The sequence below is a fragment of the Cricetulus griseus genome, chromosome 3 (assembly GCF_003668045.3).
Source record: "Cricetulus griseus strain 17A/GY chromosome 3, alternate assembly CriGri-PICRH-1.0, whole genome shotgun sequence".
Taxonomy (NCBI): domain Eukaryota; kingdom Metazoa; phylum Chordata; class Mammalia; order Rodentia; family Cricetidae; genus Cricetulus; species Cricetulus griseus.
In genome coordinates this window covers 158,425,868-158,445,776 of record NC_048596.1, presented here as the reverse complement: position 1 = coordinate 158,445,776, position 19,909 = coordinate 158,425,868, and the positions used below count along the sequence as shown (strand labels likewise).

Genomic DNA, 19,909 nt, shown 5'->3' with positions numbered 1-19,909 from the left:
CTCTCCCCTGCCATTCTCCCTTCTCTATGTGTCTCTTTCTTCTCATGGCCTGGGCTAGTCTACTGACCATGTTGAGTTTATTACTACTTTCTCTACCTGCTCTGGACTCTTCTAGATTCCTCTGGCTGTACTCTCCCTCATATGGACAATAAAAACCTTTTCCTACTTTGGAGCAGTCATGTCCTCATTTTATACAAAGAGGAGGTAGTGGTCTGCTGAAACTGATAAAAGTGGTAGAAGGTTGAGAAAAGGGAAACTGCTTTGATACAGATATTGTAGCCAATGGGAATAACAGTTAATTAGAAAAATACAGAAGGACAGAAGGCAACCCTGAAAGGCTTGAGTTTAGTGACATAGACCCCTGTTCAGAGCCCTCCCTAAAGCCTCAGAACACCAATGTAGGAAGAAAAAGGTATATTCATTACTGAGAGTAGGAAAAAATGATAAATTATTAATGAAACGATGGGAATGTGTTTTATTAAATGAGACTTGAAAGAAAAAAAACTAGAGAAAAATAGGATGAATAACCGAGAGAATACAGAACAGAGATTTTCAGTAGCAAGGAAAACTGAGGGAGGAAAATTGAAAATTGAAGCCATATTAGGAGGCTAGTAAGCTAAGGCATTGGGATTTGGATTTCACTGATGGAGCAGCTCTCTTTGGGGATAAGGCTTAACGTGTGGTCATCAAAGTGAGCTCCTGGAGTGTAGCAAAGGTGACAGCAGATGGGGATGAAGAAATAAAGAGACCAAAATGACAAGTCCTCCACCGGGATGTGAATGTGGATAGCAGCAGAAATATGGGTGCGTATAAGAGAGCTACATTAAATACAGACGGTGACAGGCAGTAAGTAATAGTCACATGTGGTACTGGGAGACAGGCCAAGGACCTCCTCCCCAGAGGTAAGGGGAGAAGGCAGCATGTTCCCTTCTCGGCGCTATTTAAAGCAGGCAGTCTCGTGGATAAGTGCATTCAGAGCTCAGCCACAGAGAACGTGGTAGGATTTGCTCACAAAGGAACAGAATCCACACAGCAGAGGGCAAACAAGAGAGAGACAACTCAGATCCCAGAACGTGGGGGTTGTGAGACAACCAAGAAAACTCGGCCTCTGGTGTGCATGCCCATAATCCCAGAGCCAAGAGGCAGAGGCAGGGCCTTGGGTTCAAGGCCAGGCTCCTATTCATTATAACACTCAGAAAACAATAAAGAAAAAGAAAAATGTGAGATGGGAGCCTTGTCAGGGTCTCAGAGTGGAAAGGATCTCAAAAGAATCACGGAAAAATTGCTAGCAAATTCATTTTTCTCTTTCTTTTGAATTTTTTGTGAGTTCATCTTTCTCTTCCTTTTGGAGTTTTCAATTCCTCTGAGTAAAATAATAAAACCGGAATAAGACACCAAGGGCCTTGAGGTCCTGAACTCTCTGAGCCCTACAACTTTCCTTCTCAACCCTGAGACTGTTACTTCCCTCGCAAGCTCACTTCCGGGAAGGCGAGCTCCGCCCCCACCGACGGCGGGCGGGGTCAGGGCGGAGCAAACAGAAGTGGGTGGGGCAGACCTCCTCTTCCGGTGACGCGTACAGTCTGGGCGCTCTGACGTGAGAGGACATCCGGTCTCGCTTCCACTGTCCGCGGCTGCCTTTCGGCGTCTCGGGCGGGTCTCCCTGGTTCTAGCCCGCGGGTCGGACTCGCCTCTGCGTCTTCCACCACTGCGGTGAGCGGCGCTTCCCGGCGGGCCCGGGCGACGTGGGCGGGCCGGGCGAGCGTGGGGAGCCGCGGGCGGATGGCGGCCGCGAGCCGCGTGGGTCTCCCCGCCTCCAGGCCTCCCAGAACCCTGCGACCCGGTGCGGCTCTGCTGTCACTGGAGTTCAAGCTTGAGCTGAAAGAACTTCCAAGTCACTGGCAGAAACACGTCCTCGATTAAAAATAAAAAAAAAAATAGGTCTGGGATGGCTCAGTGGGTAGAGGACGGGTCACCGGTTGTCACTCATCTCGTCAGCCCCACGCTCCAGACTTCAAATACCGGCAGAAAGAAAGCCCGTGGTGTGGCCACGATTAGCTCTTAGGACTGCCGTGTCCGAGAGGTCGGGCAAAGGAATAAGGAAACAGAAGCCTGGTTTTCTGTACTGTAGTTTTTCTGAGTGCTGAAAACCACTTTTGTAAGGTTTGATGTGTGTATGAGAACAAACTCCGAAGCGTCTAGGAAGGAGCGAGGGGCAGTGAAAGCTACTGTGGTTCTTAATCTAGTCAAAGAAAGTGGGTTGGCTTTGCAGTCAGCTCTTGGCTTGTTGGATTTTTATTTAGATACTATCTAGTCGAAAGTGTACTGTCCAATATCGCGTGGTTGGCAGCACAGGGCTGTGGTGGTTATATTTCTGAAAATGGCCATTTCAACTTGGCACAAAGTGTTTTAGTCGTTTCTTATTAATGCTGTATAGACAGATTTTTTTTTTTTGAATGAAGAGCAGAATAGTTAACGTTAAGGGAAAAAACAAGTACTCTGGCTTTTAGGGTAAGGTGGGTTTTTTTTGTCGTTGTTTTGTTTTGTTGACTGTGCTGTTTTAGAGTTGTTTGGTAGTGCAAAATCTTAGTTTAGAAGTCTTTGGCTGCAATAGTGTGTGTGCACTGTTGTCTAAAGCTTTGGGCATGTTTAAGTGATAGATGTGAGTTTAAAATTGAAGGGTTGAGTTTACTACTTAAGGAGAGTGTAAGCACTTTTTAAGTGAGTCTGGCAATTACAGCTTTTCTGTTTTCTTATTTAGAAAGAGGGGGAAATGCCGAAGAAGAAGACAGGCGCGAGGAAGAAGGCAGAGAACCGCCGAGAGCGGGAGAAACAGCTCAGAGCATCGAGAAGCACTGTAGACTTAGCCAAGCACCCGTGCAATGCTTCAATGGTAAGAGTGTTTAACAACAGCTGGTGGTGGAAAAGAAAACCTATAAAGTACCATATGTAAAATCTGAGAAAATTATCAACTCCAGTGTGCCCATGTGTTTACTGTTACATGTGAAACCTGTTAGAGGCATGTTCACTATTTTTACTGAGTAACAATGATTTTTTTTTGTTAGATTGCATATTATTTATAAAACCTGGTCTATTACTTCATATACTGTTGATGATAATAGATACTGAAGGAGATGGAGACCAGGAAGTGAGTAGGAGGCTCCAGCTTTTCTGTATTCTTTAATCACATTCTCTCAGCACCCTTCACTCATTGCTTTCTCTTGCTTGAGCGCCCTGACTTCTAGATATATTCTCTTTTCTTAACTAATCTTGCCTATGCTAAGCAGGTTGGTCTTGGGAATGTGTGGCTGTTTGAAATGCTTTATTTTCAAGGCTTAATTTAGCAGATGTTTATTATTCCTGGGAACACATACTGTGCATGGACTCTGTGTACAACATTGATGGCTCATAGAGTGCCTCTTTTATAAGTTTGTAGAATTCCCTGGTGTCTGTAGGACTTGTTTGTTTATAAATGACAGAAACAAAATTTCACCTTAGGGAAAAGTAGTTCACTAGCGTAATAATTCCAAGTAGCAGGAAAAAGAAAGGGTGTGAAAGACTGAGGACAAATGGGGGAGGGGGACAGAAAGAAATGGTGTGAAAGACAGGGGTAACTGGATCCCAGATTCTATAGCTTTTTTGCTCCCATTGCTCTGAGGATTATCATGCTTTATTTGTTTAGCTTCTTGGTTTCTGGTAGCGTGCATATATGACATTGTGGAGGTCCCAGAAAGATTCTCACAGGTTGGGTTTGAGCCCTTTTGTCCCAGGACTGATGTTTATGGTGTACAGGGTCAGGTTACATGGTACAGAATTGACAGTGGGAACTGTATGGTGAATATCAGGGATGCTATACAGACATAACCAAGTGACTAGCATACGTAAGAATGTGCAAGGAGAATAGATCCTGATATTTCAATAAAGGTGCAGTCCTGTACTGTTCCTTTGTTTACTACTTTGGAAGAATAAGTAGTAGTAAAACTGGGTGTGTGGAAGGCAGTACCACTTACAGAGAATGTTCAACATGAAGAGATAAAAGAGAAAGGTATTATCGTAAATGAAGGAATGGAGAAAAGAATGTAGAACATATTCGGGGAAAGACTGGCTGATAGTGACTTGACTCTATAGACCAGGCTAGAGAGTTGGTCATTTATTTATTTATTTATACAGTGTTCTGCCTTCATGTATACCTGAATGCCAGAAGAGGGCTCCAGGTCTCATTGTAGATGGTTGCCAGTGTGTCTGACTTCTTTTGTAATATGGGTTCTTCCATTGTGGATCACAGCATAACTTTTTTGTTTTCCTTTGCTAGCGGTGAGTACAAGAGCTCCCACACATGGCTGGAGCTGGAATTGGGGTATAGAGCCAGTTACATTTTAATATGGGAAAGAAAATAGTCTTTATAATGTAAGCAAACTTTCCATTTTCAGTCATCAGAAAATTAATGTTGTGTTTTAAATTTTACAGGAATGTGACAAGTGCCAGAGGTAAATTTTCTTTGTTTCTCTTTCTTTCTGTATGAAACTGTCCTTATGTGCTTTATGTTGTTGTGATAGGACACTTGGGGAGGAAAAGGCTTATTTTGTCTTACGTCACTGAGGGAAGCCAGGGCAAGAGCCTTGGGGCTGGAACTATTGCAGAGACCATGGAGGGATGCTGCTGTCTGGCTTGCCTCCAGCCTCAGATTCAGCCTCCTCTCTTAGACAAGGCAGGACTGAGTGCCAGGAATGGCACTGCCTGCGGTAGGTCCTTCTCCATCAGTTAGCAGTTGAGAAAATGCTCCGCAGACATTGCCCACAGGCCTGTCTGATGGAGGCAGTTCCTCACTCAGCCAGTGCTCCCTCCTTTCAGATAACTCTAGTTTGTGTGGAGTTGACAGAAACTAACCAGCACAGCAATAAAGTGGTCTCTTCTTTATCTGAAATTGACCCTATTTAAAATTTTTGTTTTACATGACAAGGCGGCAGAAGAATAGAGCATTTTGCTATTTTTGTAATTCTGTTCAGAAGTTACCAATTTGTGCCCAGTGTGGTAAGTATACAACTATGAAGGCATGTCTTTATCGAATGTTTGTCTGGCAGTTGTCAAGTGTAGGTGGAGCTGTGTCCCTAAAATAATTCAAAATAAAACTAAATGGTATTTCCCAGAGCAGACAGATTAGTGTTTCCTCAGTGGTCTTCACAGGCCCTCACCATGCTAACACGTCTGACTGGAAAACACTTACTCTGAGTGTTGCAGTCTTGCCATGTTACTCTCATCTTGGGGACATCTATGTTTTCATAAAGACTTGCTTAGGGAGCCTAGTCACCTTTACTCAGATTTACCTCAGTGTTCATTTTGAACTAATACCCTCTTTACATAGGAGACGATGGTTTAAGTAGAACAGTTTGGGGGTGCCCATTGATACAAGCTTGTGCAGAGTGGCAGGTTTAGTTTAGTGATCAGGGCTATATATGGACTATTTCTAGTACAGTTCTAGTTTTCCAAAAGGTCATTGGTTCAGTTCTGCAGTTAGTGAAAAAGAGAAAGCTGTAGTTAAAACGCTCACCTGCCTTTGTTGTACTCAATGCAAATGAATGCAGGGTGAGAAAAGGAGTTGTTTGTGCAAGTGTGAAGTCTAGCCCTGCGTTGTCAGTGTCTCCAGGCTTGGACTTTATAGAACTGTGTGCTGATGCGTTTTCTATTGCAGACTCTCATACTTGAATTAGTCTCGGAACAGTTGGTAGCTGCTGCCCTGTATCCAGTGTTTCTTTCTCCCCAGTGCCTGTTATCTTCCTTTGCTTCTCAGGAAACAACATACCTGCAAACCGAGCATCTTCTGTCTGTCTTGCGTGTTCCATTATTCTGTAGTCTGATGGGCAGTTAATGTGTTGTCACTAATCTTGACATAATGTCTGATGAACAGATTTCTTGGCAGGGTGGGGGTTGGTAATTTGTAGATGAGCATCTCTCAGGCTTTTGCGATTTTTATATTTGGATAAACTTAAGTGCAGCAATTAGGGTCTTTAATCATTAGGTGTGTCTTTGGATAGTATGTGACAAGAAATAACTGGTAAGTCCAAGGCAGGCTGTTTTTATTGTGATTTATGAATATAAAAGTCATTTTAAAGCATCCTTTTTACAATGTTTTGGTTCACTTGAAGTTCATAAGATTTGAAACTGTCAGAGTGATCATACATTACAATGCATAACCTGGAACTTTGATTTCATTATAAACATGAGTTAGCATATTGCATATAAATTATTATATAACAGTTTTTATGGATTAATAAATTTCTAATCCCAGAAGATCTGACTCAGGTATGGGAAAATACACTAGTTTCATTTTTTTAATTTTTTAAAATATTATTTCCAGAGGCACTTGGGATAGATCAAAGAGGAATTAATGAACACTTTCTTGTATGTATTAGTTTGTAGGGCTAATAGTGCATATATATTTATTTCTTTTCAACCAGGAAAAACAAAGTGCATGATGAAGTCTTCAGACTGTGTCATCAAGCATGCTGGTGTATACAGTACTGGCCTTGCTATGGTGGTAAGCTGCTTGTCATGTCTTAGTGTAGGTTTCCAAGATAAAGCCATTTTAACCAGAATTTTAATGCATTTTAAAAAATAATTTTTATTTATTCCTTGAATTTCATATATTTCTATCCTATTGGCCTCCACCTCATCCCATATCTGTCTCCATCTCTCTATCCATCCAATTTTGTGTTTTTTATTTTAACCCACTGAGTCCACTTTATGTTGCCCAAATACTTTTCCCCCCAGGTGTAAGACCTGCCCTGGAGATGTGCAGAACCTATCAAATACCAATAGCTTCTCAGCGAGGAGTGGGACTTTGTGCTCACCCTCACATCTGTGCAGGGTCTTGCTGGCTTTGAGCTTTATGCACAGGGTTTGTGCCTGCTGTAAGAAGTTGGAGTGATTTTCTGTGTGCGAATGCCCTGTTGTGACTGGGTACACTTTTTTTATTTCATTATAGTCTTCTATCACCTCTGGCTCTTAAACCCTCTCTTTGTTACAGATCCCTGAGCCTTGGAGGTTGGCTTATGTCATAGATATCTTTGTACACTCCAGTCTCCTACCTCTGCATGTTGACCAGTCTTTGGTCTTTGTGTTAATTTCTATGTATTGCAAGAAAAGAAGCTTCTCTGATGAGGTTTGAGAGACACACTGATCTATGTATATAGCAGTAAGTCATTAGTAGTCATTTTAATTCTGTGACCATTTAGCAGAATAATAGCAGTGTGACCTATGATCTATGTAGCCACAGGTCACTTTTGGTCCTGATAATAGTGCCAGGTACTAGGCACTGGAATAGGTCTTAAATTCAAGTAAGAATAGTTGGTTATTCACTTAGGCCATTACTGCACCAGTGAACATATCTTACCAAGACAGTCATTGTTACAGGTATAAGTTCTGCATCTGGGTAAGATTGATTTCCTCCTTCTTGCTCTGTGAAAGCTAGCTAGTAGGGTTGGAGCTCGTCTTTTTCCTCCACTAAATGATAGTGCCTTCTTTGTAATTTTAATTGATTATCCAAAGGTACCATTGTACTTTTTTAAGTGTTAAACAGGCTTCCCAAAATAAATTCCCTGAGTTGTAAGACGTTTACCAACATTTAAGCCTTTGGTTAAATAAGTTTTAGAATAACTTAAGTTTAATTTTTTTTTTAACGTTAAATTTGAGAAAAGGTACCTGTTAGTTATACATTATTTTTACTAGTTGGGATTTTAGAAGGAATTTTAGTGCCATATGTTGTTGTTTTTTACCTTTAATTCTTTTTGGCTCTTTGAGGTGCCCACCACCCAGCTCCCAATTAAATCACACACTGAGTCTTATTACTAGTTATGAATGCCCAGCCTTAGCTTGGCTTGTTGCTTGCCAGCTTTTAACTTAAATTATCCCATCCTCTTGTCACTGGGCTTTTCCTGTTCTCTTATTTCTGCAAATCTTACTCTTATGCCATAGATTGCTGTGTAGCTGGATGGCTGGCCCCTGATGTCCTCCTCATTTTGTTCTCTCGTTCCTCCTCCCTGGTTTCTCCTTCTGTTTATTCTCTCCACCTTCTAGCCTGCCTCTCCTTGCTCCTGCCTTGCTATTGGCTGTCCAGCTCTTTATTAGACCATCAGGTGTTTTAGACAGGCAAAGTAACACAGCTTTACAGAGTTAGACAAATGCAGCATAAAAGTCACACACCTTAAAATAATATTCTACCACAGACATAAATAAAAATTGGTAGTTTATTTGTTATATTTTCTTCTTTTTCACTAAAATATTTTCAATATGAGCTACGAGTTTTGTTATATGCTGCTGTGTGATTTATGCTTCATGAAACAATTACTTTCTGTGAGGAAAGTAATACTGGTTTTATGTATATTGTTTATGGTAACCTCCCTAATCTGGGTTTTTTGTTTTTTGTTTTCTGTGGGACAGCTTTCTTCTCTCAAGTGTAAGTCTTTTTCCTGTTCTTTCTTTCTTTGCTGATAATCACTTGTCCCTCAGGTATGTGTGGGGACAAGTTCTCTGCTGTAAAGTCTTCTGGATTACATAGTTAAAAGTTCCTTCTTTCTTGCTAGACTACTGTCTGATCAAGGAGAAATACAAGCTTCTACACCTGGTTTTCACAGTCAGAATTGTTCTCCCATTTGCTGCCTTTTGTTCCTTTGCTTGCTTTGTAGCAGCCTTAGTGTGGTAGCTGATCTAGAGCTCTTGTTTCTTTGTTGCAGGGTGCAATATGTGACTTCTGTGAAGCTTGGGTTTGCCATGGGAGGAAGTGTCTTAGTACCCATGCCTGTGCCTGCCCACTCACTGATGCAGAGTGTGTGGAATGTGAGCGAGGGGTTTGGGACCATGGTGAGTGATTAGGTTCAAACATTAAACCTAGTTACAAGTAAATGCTAGCTTGCCTGTGATCTTTCTCCATGTAGATTCTTTCAACTCTAACCACTGGTATAATTTCAGTAATTTAGTTGGAAAGAGATTGAACCATCAGTATTAGTAAGTGCTAGTACTGTTCACCCAAGCAGGTAGCGAAAGGGGTTTGGGGGAGGGCAGGCAGGCTCTCTTGAGCCTGTGACTGTTGTGTAAGTGGGCAGGAGATAGATAGTAGAGGCCCACAGTTTAATGGTTCAATTTGAAGTATGTCACCAGTTTTATTTTATATTTATTTCATAGCTGTTGCCATGAAATTTTGATACACTTCTTGAAATTAGTTGCTATCTTTTATAGGTTATTTGGGTAAGAATTTTTAAAGTTATTAAGTTTGCTATATTACGTTCATGAATTTTATTTTAATCTCACAGGGGGCAGAATATTCAGCTGTTCATTTTGCCATAATTTTCTTTGTGAAGATGATCAGTTTGAGCATCAAGCCAGCTGCCAAGTTTTAGAAGCAGAAACATTTAAATGTAAGTTGTTTTGTTAGCTGTTCTGGACCTAGGATTCTGAATAGTGTAAATGTGAGACTTAATTAAAAAGAAATAAGTTCTTTTATGCTGCTGCTTAGTGTGTGTATGGTTTTTTTTTGTTTGTTTGTTTTTTGTTTTTTGAGACAGGGTTTCTCTGTGTAGCTTTGGAGCCTATCCTGGCACTAGCTCTGGAGACCAGGCTGGCCTCGAACTCACAGAGATCCACCTGCCTCTGCCTCCTGAGTGCTGGCATTAAAGGTGTGCGCCATCAACGACCGGCGTGTGTATGTATTTTTGTTTATAGAAAAAAACCCCAAACATTCGCTCTGAAATTTTCTATGGGGATAATAGTGGTATGTTGGCTGAGCAGTTTATTTTGTGGCCTTGATCAGACGTTGGTATTCAGCATTCCTGGTCCTGTGTATCTGCTAGCATTTTCACTTTTAGGTTCCTATACTGTCTTAGTTACGATTTCTCTTGCTGTGAAGAGACACCATGACCATGGCAGCTCTTATAAAGGAAAACATTTAATTGAGTGGGTTACAGTTCAGATGGTCAGTCCATTATCTCCATGGTGGGATGTGGCAGAATGTAGGTGCTGGAGATATAGCTGAGAATTCTACATCTTTATAGGCAACAGGAAGTGGTGTATCTCACTGGGTTTGGCTTGAGCATGTATAAAACCTCAAAGCCCACCTCCACAGTGACATACTTCCTCTAACAAGACAACTGACATACTCTAACAAGCCCACACCTCTTAATAGTGCCATTCCCTTTGCGGGCCATTTTCTTTCACCACATATCCCAAGCAAGCCCAGCCCTCTCCTTTCCTTTCTCAACACCTCAGTAAGTGCCCCTTCCTTGCGCATTGCTGACAGTGCAGGGACTCAGGCTTCCTCCCAGGAGAGTTTACCCTAAATTTGGTTAGGCATCTGAGGTCTGTATTTAATCTGCACCCACAATTCTGCATTTCCCTGTGGAGAACCAATGTGACTGATTGGGGTAATAGTAATAGTAATAGAAATATCTTTATAGATGATTTCAAAAGGCTGATTGAAATGAGAGTACACATAAATTAATTACTCTATGATGTCTGGTATTGACCGTCCTAGGGAAAAGACTGACATCCTCAGTTACTTAATTCCAATGTATGGTTCTTATTTTGGGGGGGATGCTAATTCTATCACTCATCTCCAGATTTTAGTTGCTAAGTTGCTGATCTGAGATATATACTGTACTCTGTATATAAAATTCAGTATTTACATAGAAATTTCCTCAAGAGTGTTTCAAAGTATATTATGGTCCTGCCCCCCAGGCTTTTTTGGAATGTATAGAATAGAAACGAAATTCTTTGTGGAGGAAGCATGGGTGCTTTTTGTGTTCGTAGTACTTGAACCCTTCAGGTCGGCAGTTGACTGATGGGGCTATGAGATGCCATTGAGAGAGCACCCAGTGATTTAGTGAGTAACCGAAGTGATATCCAAGGACTGAATAACTGACTGGATTTTAAGATGACTCTTGTCTCTCACAGGTGTTTCCTGCAACCGCCTTGGCCAGCATTCATGTCTGCGGTGTAAGGTGTGCCTCCTTGTTGTCTCATTTAGACTTTGATTTTAGTCTCTGTACCCTTACCCCAGCCCCAGATGTTTATAGCACTAATATATATGGAACTTAAAACTTGTGTGGCCTTTTATTTTCTTTAATTAATTAATGAACTAGTTAGTTAATTGACAGTAGGCCTTGCTGTATGGTCCAGGCTGGCCGTGAATTCACAATAAGTCTTCTGCTTCTACCTCCCGAGTATTAAGGTTCCTGGCCTATATTGCCATGTCGGGCTAATTTTTTTAGATTTGAGATAGTGGCATCTAAGTCAGTAACTTAAGTGGCTTTCCATTGGTCACCCACTTCTTGTAATAGATGCCTCTACCACATGTCCCCAGGGTCCCGGCCCAGTGGTTTTTTTTTATTGTTTTGTTTTGTGTGTAGCTTTGGAGCCTGTCCTGGCCCTCGCTCTGGAGACCAGGCTGGCCTCGAACTCACAGAGATCCACCTGCCTCTTGCTTCTCGAGTGCTGGGATTAAAGGCGTGTACCACCAATGCCCAGCCCAGCCCAGTTTTTTTTTTTTTTTTTTTTTTTGGTTTTTGAGACAGGGTTTCTCTGTGGCTTTGGAGGCTGTCCTGGAACTAGCTCTTGTAGAACAGGCTGGTCCCGAACTGAGGAGATCCGCCTGCCTCTGCCTCCCGAGTGCTGGGATTAAAGGCGTGCGCCACCACCGCCTGGCCAGCCCAGTGTTTTGAGCCTTATGTTTGTAGAGAGCATTGTGACTGGAATATTGGGGGGTGTGGATTACATTGTTCCTGTTTAGAGGAATCCAGGTGATGAAGAGTGCTATAATGTCTCTTCAGGCTGCTTCTGGCATTCATATTGGACAAAGATCACCAGATAATTTACTTATTTATCTCAGAGACATTTCTGTTTTTTGCCTTTCTTGTTTGTACCCTGTCTTAACTTCTTTCCCAGTTCTGCTGAGGAATGTGGAATGGTGTTCGTTCGGTCAAGCTTTTAGTCTCTGTCTGTGCTATTTCTGCTGCTTAGAACATGTCTGTTTTTGCTCACTTTACCCCCGTTCACCTACTGATGTCAGCCAAGGTCCCTCCATGTTCAGTGGCCCTCTGCATCTCTTTCAGTAGCTAGGGCCTTAACATTTTCTTTCCACCCCTTACTTGGGTGGTGGTGCATGCTGACGATGAACAGACCACCCACCGTCTGTTATCAAGGACCTCAAATATGACTAAGTCTATAAGCCACTTTCCATGCCATCCTCTGTGTAAGTGTCTGCCTTGTGTCCGTCCTGTTTCAGAAAAGTCCTGGCAAAATCCATTTCCCTTTAAAAACTTGAAGTCAAGAGCATGTGACGAGTCTCAGTCTAATTCTCAACTCTGCCTTAAACAAAGCTGTCCAAATTTTCATGCAGTATTGAATAGTGTCCTTTTATATCTTTTAAATTAGACAGTGGCTTATTTCTGCTTCTCCTGTATAGGCTTGTTTCTGTGATGAACATACAAGGAGCAAGGTGTTTAAACAAGAAAAAGGGAAACAACCTCCTTGCCCAAAATGTGGACATGAAACTCAGGAGACAAAGGATCTCAGCATGTCAAGTAAGGCTTCTCATAGGATGTCAGTAGAGTGGTTGGCTTTCACACTTAGACTAAGTTTATTTTTCGTGTGTGTTTGTGTGTGTGTGTGTGTGTGTGTGTGTGTGTGTGTGTGTGTGTGTGTGTGTGTGTGTAGATCAGAGATGAACTTTAGACTTCATTCCTCAGGAGGCTATTGAGACAGGTTCTCATTTGGACCAGACTTGATGATTAAGCTAGACTGGCTGGCAGTAGTCCTTTGGTGTCTACCCCCACTGCTAGGGTTATAAGCATGTGCTACCACTCCTCACCTTTTATGTTGGTCCTGGTCCTGGGCATTGAAATTGTGTGTCCTCAGGCATATGTGGTGAGCACTTTACTGGTTGTCTGTCTGCCCCCCCCCCCAATTGTGATAAAATACTGTACTGAAATCTTGTAAGTTCAAGCCTAAACAGTGGTAGTTGGAACAGCTGCTCACATGTCCACAGTCAGAAAAATAGTGAATGCATACTAGTGTTGAGCTTGCATTACCCATTCTAAATAGTCTAGGATCCCTGCCCGGGGAATGGTCCTCCTCACAAGTAAGATGAATTGTTCCACATAATTAACATAATGAAGATTCCCACAGGCATGCTCAGAGGTCTGTCTTTCAGAAGATTCTGAATTCTGTCAAATTGATAGGTAACTGGCAATCACATTGACTGAGCTATCTCCCTGGCTGGGGTGTGTTTTTGTGTGTGTGTGTGTGCGTGTGTAATATATATCTTTTTGTTTGAAAGGGTACATGTACTGTCATAAGCAAGTGGGATTTTATAGCCTTGGAAAATGTGTGGTACAGTTTTCAGTTTGATAGAAGAAACATGCTAATATTCACTGAGGTTTGGTATTTGCCTTAGTTATTTGTAATTGTGTCACATAGACTTCTGTGGAAAGATACTTCCCTTCTCATATAAAAGTAAGCACTAATGTAACAGCATATCCCATGGCAGTGGGAAGTGTGAGCATTGGCAATAATTGATGACATGTATATGACTGTCTCTTGTAGCTCGCTCCTTGAAATTTGGCAGGCAGACTGGAGGTGAAGAGGGAGATGGAGCCTCTGGGTATGATGCTTACTGGAAGAACCTGTCATCTGACAAGTATGCTGATACTGGGTACCATGATGATGAAGAGGAGGATGAAGCAGAGGATGAGGAGGAGGAAGAGGATGGGAAGGATTCAGATGCTGAGTCATCAGATCTGTTCACTAGTTTGAACTTAGGAAGGACCTATGCCAGTGGCTATGCTCACTATGAGGAGCAGGAGAACTAGGAGCAGCTCCCGCTGGCACTTGAAGAAGAGCAGGCTGAATCATGAGGATGCTCAGACGTCCCCTCCCTTGGCCTTGTCCAAAAGGCTAGTCATACTAGGGTACATTCTGGCGGTTTGTAGGAACTGATACTGGACTTCTAGTGTAAGGAAAATGGGTTAAATGTAATGGAGTATCATGAATTGGATTATTACTGATTTCAATCATCTGGTAGGTTTTGTCAGTTAGATACATATAAAATACATGATAAAGGAATAGAAAGGAAATATATTTATTTGAAATTAAATTGCTGTTTTTATTAAAAGCACTGCTTATAACTTCATGTATCTGATTTTACAAAGAGTAACGGGTAAAATTACTGTATTCTTTTATTTCAATCCATACAATGATAGTCATGTTATATTCTGAATTTTCACTGACTATTTATGCTGTCTTAAGTAGTCGTATCTGTGTTAAGTGGTTGACGTGTTCATCTTTTTCTTACAATGTATGTCCTCACCAGTGCTTGTTAATGCCTCACTGACTGACAGAAATCTAGCTGTTTTCATACACATAATGCCAGGACTAGTATTGCTGATGCTTCACCCAGAGAACTTCACTTTTAAAATAAATCTACTATAAACTTGAATACTTTGGATATTGAGTTCTTGGTATGTTTTATCAACTTATTTTGTAAAGCATGTAACTGGTGAAGTTTTGACCTAATATTGGGACAAAAATCTGAGATTAATTACATGACACAACTGATGATAAGTGGGGAACTGATGGTCCCCGGAACAGATACCTGGTTCCTACTTGGCTAACAGTGACCTAGGATATCTTAGCTTCTCTTCTGCCGCCGTGATGAAGTATTCTTACCAAAGCAAATAAAGGGTTTATTTTGGCTATGGTTTCAGAAGTATTCAGTCCCATCATGGTTGGGAAGACAAGATGGCTGGAATATAGATCATTTTGTCATGCTGCTTCTTCAGACAGCAGAGAACAGGAAGTGGGATGGGACTGGAAAAGCAGGTCCACCATGATGTACTGGGGCTCTGCCTCCTAAAGGAGCCATAACCATCCCCTGTATCACCACCAGCTGGGACTAAATTCCCAGGAGTTTAGGGGGCTTTCATGTAGAAACCACAATCATGGTAGAAGGGAGCCCATACTGGACTGCGGAATTATGCATAGTTGGGGGCAATTTGGGTGACAATTACTGTCACTGTTTTTAGAGGAATGTAAGAACTCAGAGGTACAAAAGGGCAATAGGAGCTATGTGTGGAAGCCAGAGTACTTCTGGTTTCATGGAAGAAAAACTTTTCATGTCTTGTCAATCCAAAGGAATGTATTACATGAAGCTTGGAGCACCCTGGGAAAGCTGAGCAATCCAGACAGTGAGACTGAGCTGTGTGGATGCTGTTGAAGACCAGTTCTAACGCAAAGGCTTTCCCAGGCAGCTTGCCCTCTTAGTTTGTAAAGCACCTGAGAGAACACAGGAGCTATAAGAATTAGCCTGCATTGGGAAGAGCCAGAAGAATGAATGTACTAGACATACACTGCTGAAGAGGGGCCCCAGATAAAACTAATGTTTTGGCTTCCCCCTGATATCGGCCTCTTAGATTACACAGCAGAGTTATTTTGCTAGAGGATTTAACACTATGATTAGGATCCTGGGAGATGGTCTGAATTCATCACCAGGATGACTTGTATAAGCAGGGTAAAATCAATAACCTATTTGTGCAGGCTTTTTGAGGTGGGTGGGAAAGGAAATGTTGACAGGGCTGGCACGATGGTTCACTTGCTTGCCACCAAGACTGATGCCCTGAATTCAATCCCTGGGACCCACATGGTGAAAGGAAAGAACTGACTTCTGAAAATTGTCTTCTGACCTCTACATGTGTGACATGTGCTCCTTTCTCCCCGCCCTGCAAACAAAAATGTAATTAAAATATTTAAAAGGTTTAGTGTAGTGTGTATGCTAGAACTGATCAGTTGTTCAGTTGAAATATCCACCAGATAATCATGTTCCATGAGAAGGTTCCTTGGACATCACTCAGCAAAGCCATAGAGACATGCACAAAAGACAAAGTTTAGGAAGCTCTCTGTAGGTCAGTGTGCTGATGGTGTGTTAGACAGAGAATGGTGGTCAAGTGGTGTGCCCAGTTGCTGCAAGTTGGGGTTACAGTGTAATGGCTGTCAAGATGATAAATAACCTTCAGGGTTATGAAGGCTAGCACACAATAGTTGAATGGTCAAATAAATGGGCAAGTCAAGAGGAAGACTGTTAGTTAAATCTTTCTGCCAAAAGCCGCCTGAGCCCCACTGCCATGTGTGAGCTTTATGTCAGCGCCCACCTGAGTTAGGCCCAAATGAATACACAGAAACTTGTATTAGGTTCAAAGCTGCTTGGCCAATGACTAGGATTCCTCATCTGATAGCTCAGTCTTAATTATCATAAATTTATATATTTTATAAGACTTATCAGATGCCTTATTGACGTCCCTCCTTGCCGGTGGATCACATCCTGCCGCTGGAGGAGGAAGGGGAAAAAGGGACCCTTCCTGTTTCTCCTTCGCTTAAATATGAGTCTCCTTGCTATGTCATTTCCTGCCTGGATCACCATTTCTCTACTACATTTCCCAGAATCCTCTTTGACTTCTAATCCCGTCTAACTTGCTGTCTCATTGGCCAAACAGTATTTTATTCAACAATCAATAAGATAAACATACATAGAAGTACTTCCCCCATCATCTCATCTTTTCTGTCTAAAATAAAAGGATAACTTATCTTTTATAATAACTGAAGAAAACTATAACCATAACCATCTGTCTTCAACTCTATCAAAGACCACAGAAGAAAAATATATAAACTCTAGAATTGACAGGACATCTGCTACCTGGACAGTCACCCAAAGTTCCTCTGTAACATTGGGGCATCCATCTTTAGCCCATAGGCCACAGTGTGTCTGGCACACTTCTCCATTTTAACAGGAACCCTTCAGTACTGTCTTGTTTTGTAAGTTGAGCAGTCACTTTCTTGTGGGTCCTGCATGTCCAGTTTATACAGCAACAAACAGTCCAGGCAAGAGCAGTTTCTTGCCCAAATGGCTAATCTAGCCATGTTGAAAGCAAACTCCATAACGAGTTTCTTCGATGCCCATCCCATCCTCCTTTCTGACGTAATTGGTGTGCCAGGAGCAATTGTGTCTCACTGCCAAGATAAACCGTAAACCATTTAAATGCCATATTTCTGTAGGTCTTTGAAAGGTTTGAAGAATACCTATCCATCTCAAATACATCTCTGTATATCTAGAAAACCTAACTAACTTAATTATAAGTTCTGACTATTATAGGTAAAAGATCTGTATAAACATAATATCTAAACAAGAGGAGACATATACACAACACAAAATTGACCTTAAAGTTGTATCAATAAATGAAAATCTATACCAATGCAAAGTATTCATTCCTATATCCTATTCCCCTTTTCTTTCTTTAAAAAGAGATTGACTATGTTCATTACCATTTATAACTAACCCCATTTAAATGAAAACAAACATTTATAAACAATACTTGGGAATATGGGCATCGTTCTTTCTAAACTGCTTCCTGCTGATTGGGAGCGATGTTCATATACCATGGGGATCATGATAAAACATAGAAACCTGACCAAGTCCTTGTTTTTGTAGTCTGTAGGGCTGTATCATCTCAGCTTCAGGGGGTCTTCCTTGATCAAACCATATTAGTCTGGAAGGAATCCACAGCTTTTCATTTTCTGTGGAAATACAAGCAAGACCTTTATTTCTAAGTAGCCTGTCCTTAAATTTTGAAGTTAGAGCATTTTTAAAATGTATAAGTTGGATCATATTAGCAGCATTTATAATCAAATGTATTTTAGCAGCAGTAATTCTTTCCTCGGCAATCAAACAATTTAAAGACAACAATATGGCATAAAGTATCCAGATTCTCTGTGTATTTTTCATCTCTAGGTGGCTTTTTTACTATTCTACTTTTACTTCCTTTTGTTTCTTTTTTCCCGAGACAGGGTTTCTCTGTGGAAATCCGGCTGCCTCTGCTTCCTTTAGCAAATCCTACTGGCATTGGCCAGCACAACCGGCTACTCTGTTTCCTCCTGTTACTTTTTCTCTCACAAGCCTATATATATTTTTAAATGTAGTGTAAACCTCTAGAGGTTTTTCTTCATCTGGATCTGTCTTTATCATCTTGGAAGTGCCGAGTCTAAACCCCAGAAGTGCCGGGATGGTGTGAACATATGGAAGCTGCTCCCATTGCCGCTTAGCGGCCCGACAGGGCAGGCTGTGGTGGCAGGTTCACCTCTTTCTCTGGGAACCTTGGGGCATGGAGTCATCCCGCTCACTGACACCAGAAGACCACTTGTATCAATGGGCAAAATTAAAGTGATAGGAAGGCTGAGAGTGGGCCCCTGTTAGCATAGTGTTTGGTTCAACTCATGAACCAAAGTAAATCTGCTCTTGCTTCTTGTCAAGTATTTGGTCACAGTAATGATGGTTAATAATTAATCCACCACCCCAATAAAGTCCCCAGGGTTCTATATTTGCATCAATTTTCTAATAATTTTATCAATGATGAAAAGATAAGAGGATATGAAACCCTTTCAAGGCTTTGTATCTGTTAGACATAATAGTCTACATCAATATCAAGTGAGTGTGAAGGTGGAGATCACTAACAGATGAGTTTTAGCTAAATTTAAACGTGGAACATTTTTACTGGATTTGTAGAAGACTGAGTAGAGCCCCTAAACTCACTACCTGTGTTAGTTTTGTATCATTGTTCAGTTTATAAGAGAAAATGCTTATTTTGGCTAATGGTTTTCAGAGGCTCTGCACTCTTCAAGGCTACTTTCTCAATGACTTAAACACATCCTACTTGGCCATGCCTTTTACAAGACTCCACCATCCCAAATAATACCACTCTGAGCGACAAACACATTGGCCTTTGGGAGTTATTCAGTATCCAAATTATAGAACTATTCTCATGTCCTCTTCACTGTAGCCAAGGGTGATGGCAGAGCATATTGTTTCTTTTAGGGATGTAAAGGATGCAGAGATGATGGTCCATCATAGCTACATATCTTGGCTCTGGGTTCTGGATACCTAGAATTTTGTGTCCTCAGGAAACCTTAGGCAGAGGACCCAGTAAATGCCCTTTTTATTACAAACTGTTCCTATCTCAGTATTTGTAGTTCTTTATGTCCAGGGAGGGAAAGAAAGCAGAGAACTCAGTGTATTGGCAGTGGTGAGAGAACTGAGTGCCAGAGGATTCCTAGGCTTTTTAACTGTGCCTGTGACTAGCCTTGAGTGGCCATGGCCAATGGATGCAGCCTGTGAAAGGCAAAATGCAGATGAAGGTTTGAGTCATGGCACCAGGTAAGCCACCCAAGTCTGAGGACTTGGGAGCCATCAGGAATCTTTGGGGTTGGCCTCAGCTGCAGAGTGCTGCCTTGAATGAATGTATGTAGTGTGACTCATTTGACTGTTTTGGCTCAACATGGCCCAACTCTGACAAATAACTATTAAGTTAATATCCCTATACAGGATCTATTCACTGTCACTGAATTACAGGAGTAAGCATATTTTACTCCTTTGCATTTTGTGTTTGATTTGGCAAACTTTTCCTGGAATATTGTATTGAAGTATTTGAGGGTAACCTTCATAACTCACCCACAAGCCTCTGCTCCTGCAGAACATATTAGTTCACTTCAGAAAGTGAATCGACCAAATGGCTAGTAGTACTGGGCTTCCTAAGGTGACCCTGGTGACTTATTTGCTTAATGAGAATCATTCAGAGGATGAAACTTAGGATATTAAGTTCTAATCATATTTTGTGGGATCAGGGACAGTGCAGCCATACATCAGGCATACTGAAAATTCTTAAGGAATGTGCATTTATTGGAGGGGACTTTGATAAAGAGATTTTTATTTTGCAAGGTAAAATAATATGGTAAGCCATGGCTAACTCATAATCCGACTTCTGTAGTAAAGACGTGCATTTTTACTTTAAGTCAAGGTAAGGGTTCAGCCAGCATTTGCCACACA

General features: G+C 41.5%; 1 protein-coding gene across 1 annotated transcript; it reads left to right on the top strand.

Moving 5' to 3' along the window:
- Positions 1 to 1,580: 1,580 nt before the first annotated feature.
- Znf330 (zinc finger protein 330) lies at positions 1,581 to 14,479 on the top strand. The gene is given in 10 exon segments (NM_001244298.1): positions 1,581 to 1,710; positions 2,759 to 2,890; positions 4,465 to 4,484; positions 4,958 to 5,028; positions 6,453 to 6,532; positions 8,727 to 8,853; positions 9,303 to 9,407; positions 10,939 to 10,985; positions 12,449 to 12,566; positions 13,588 to 14,479. Coding segments are annotated over 9 exon segments (954 nt in total). The 5' UTR covers positions 1,581 to 1,710; positions 2,759 to 2,770; the 3' UTR covers positions 13,854 to 14,479.
- The last annotated feature ends 5,430 nt before the right edge of the window (positions 14,480 to 19,909 follow it).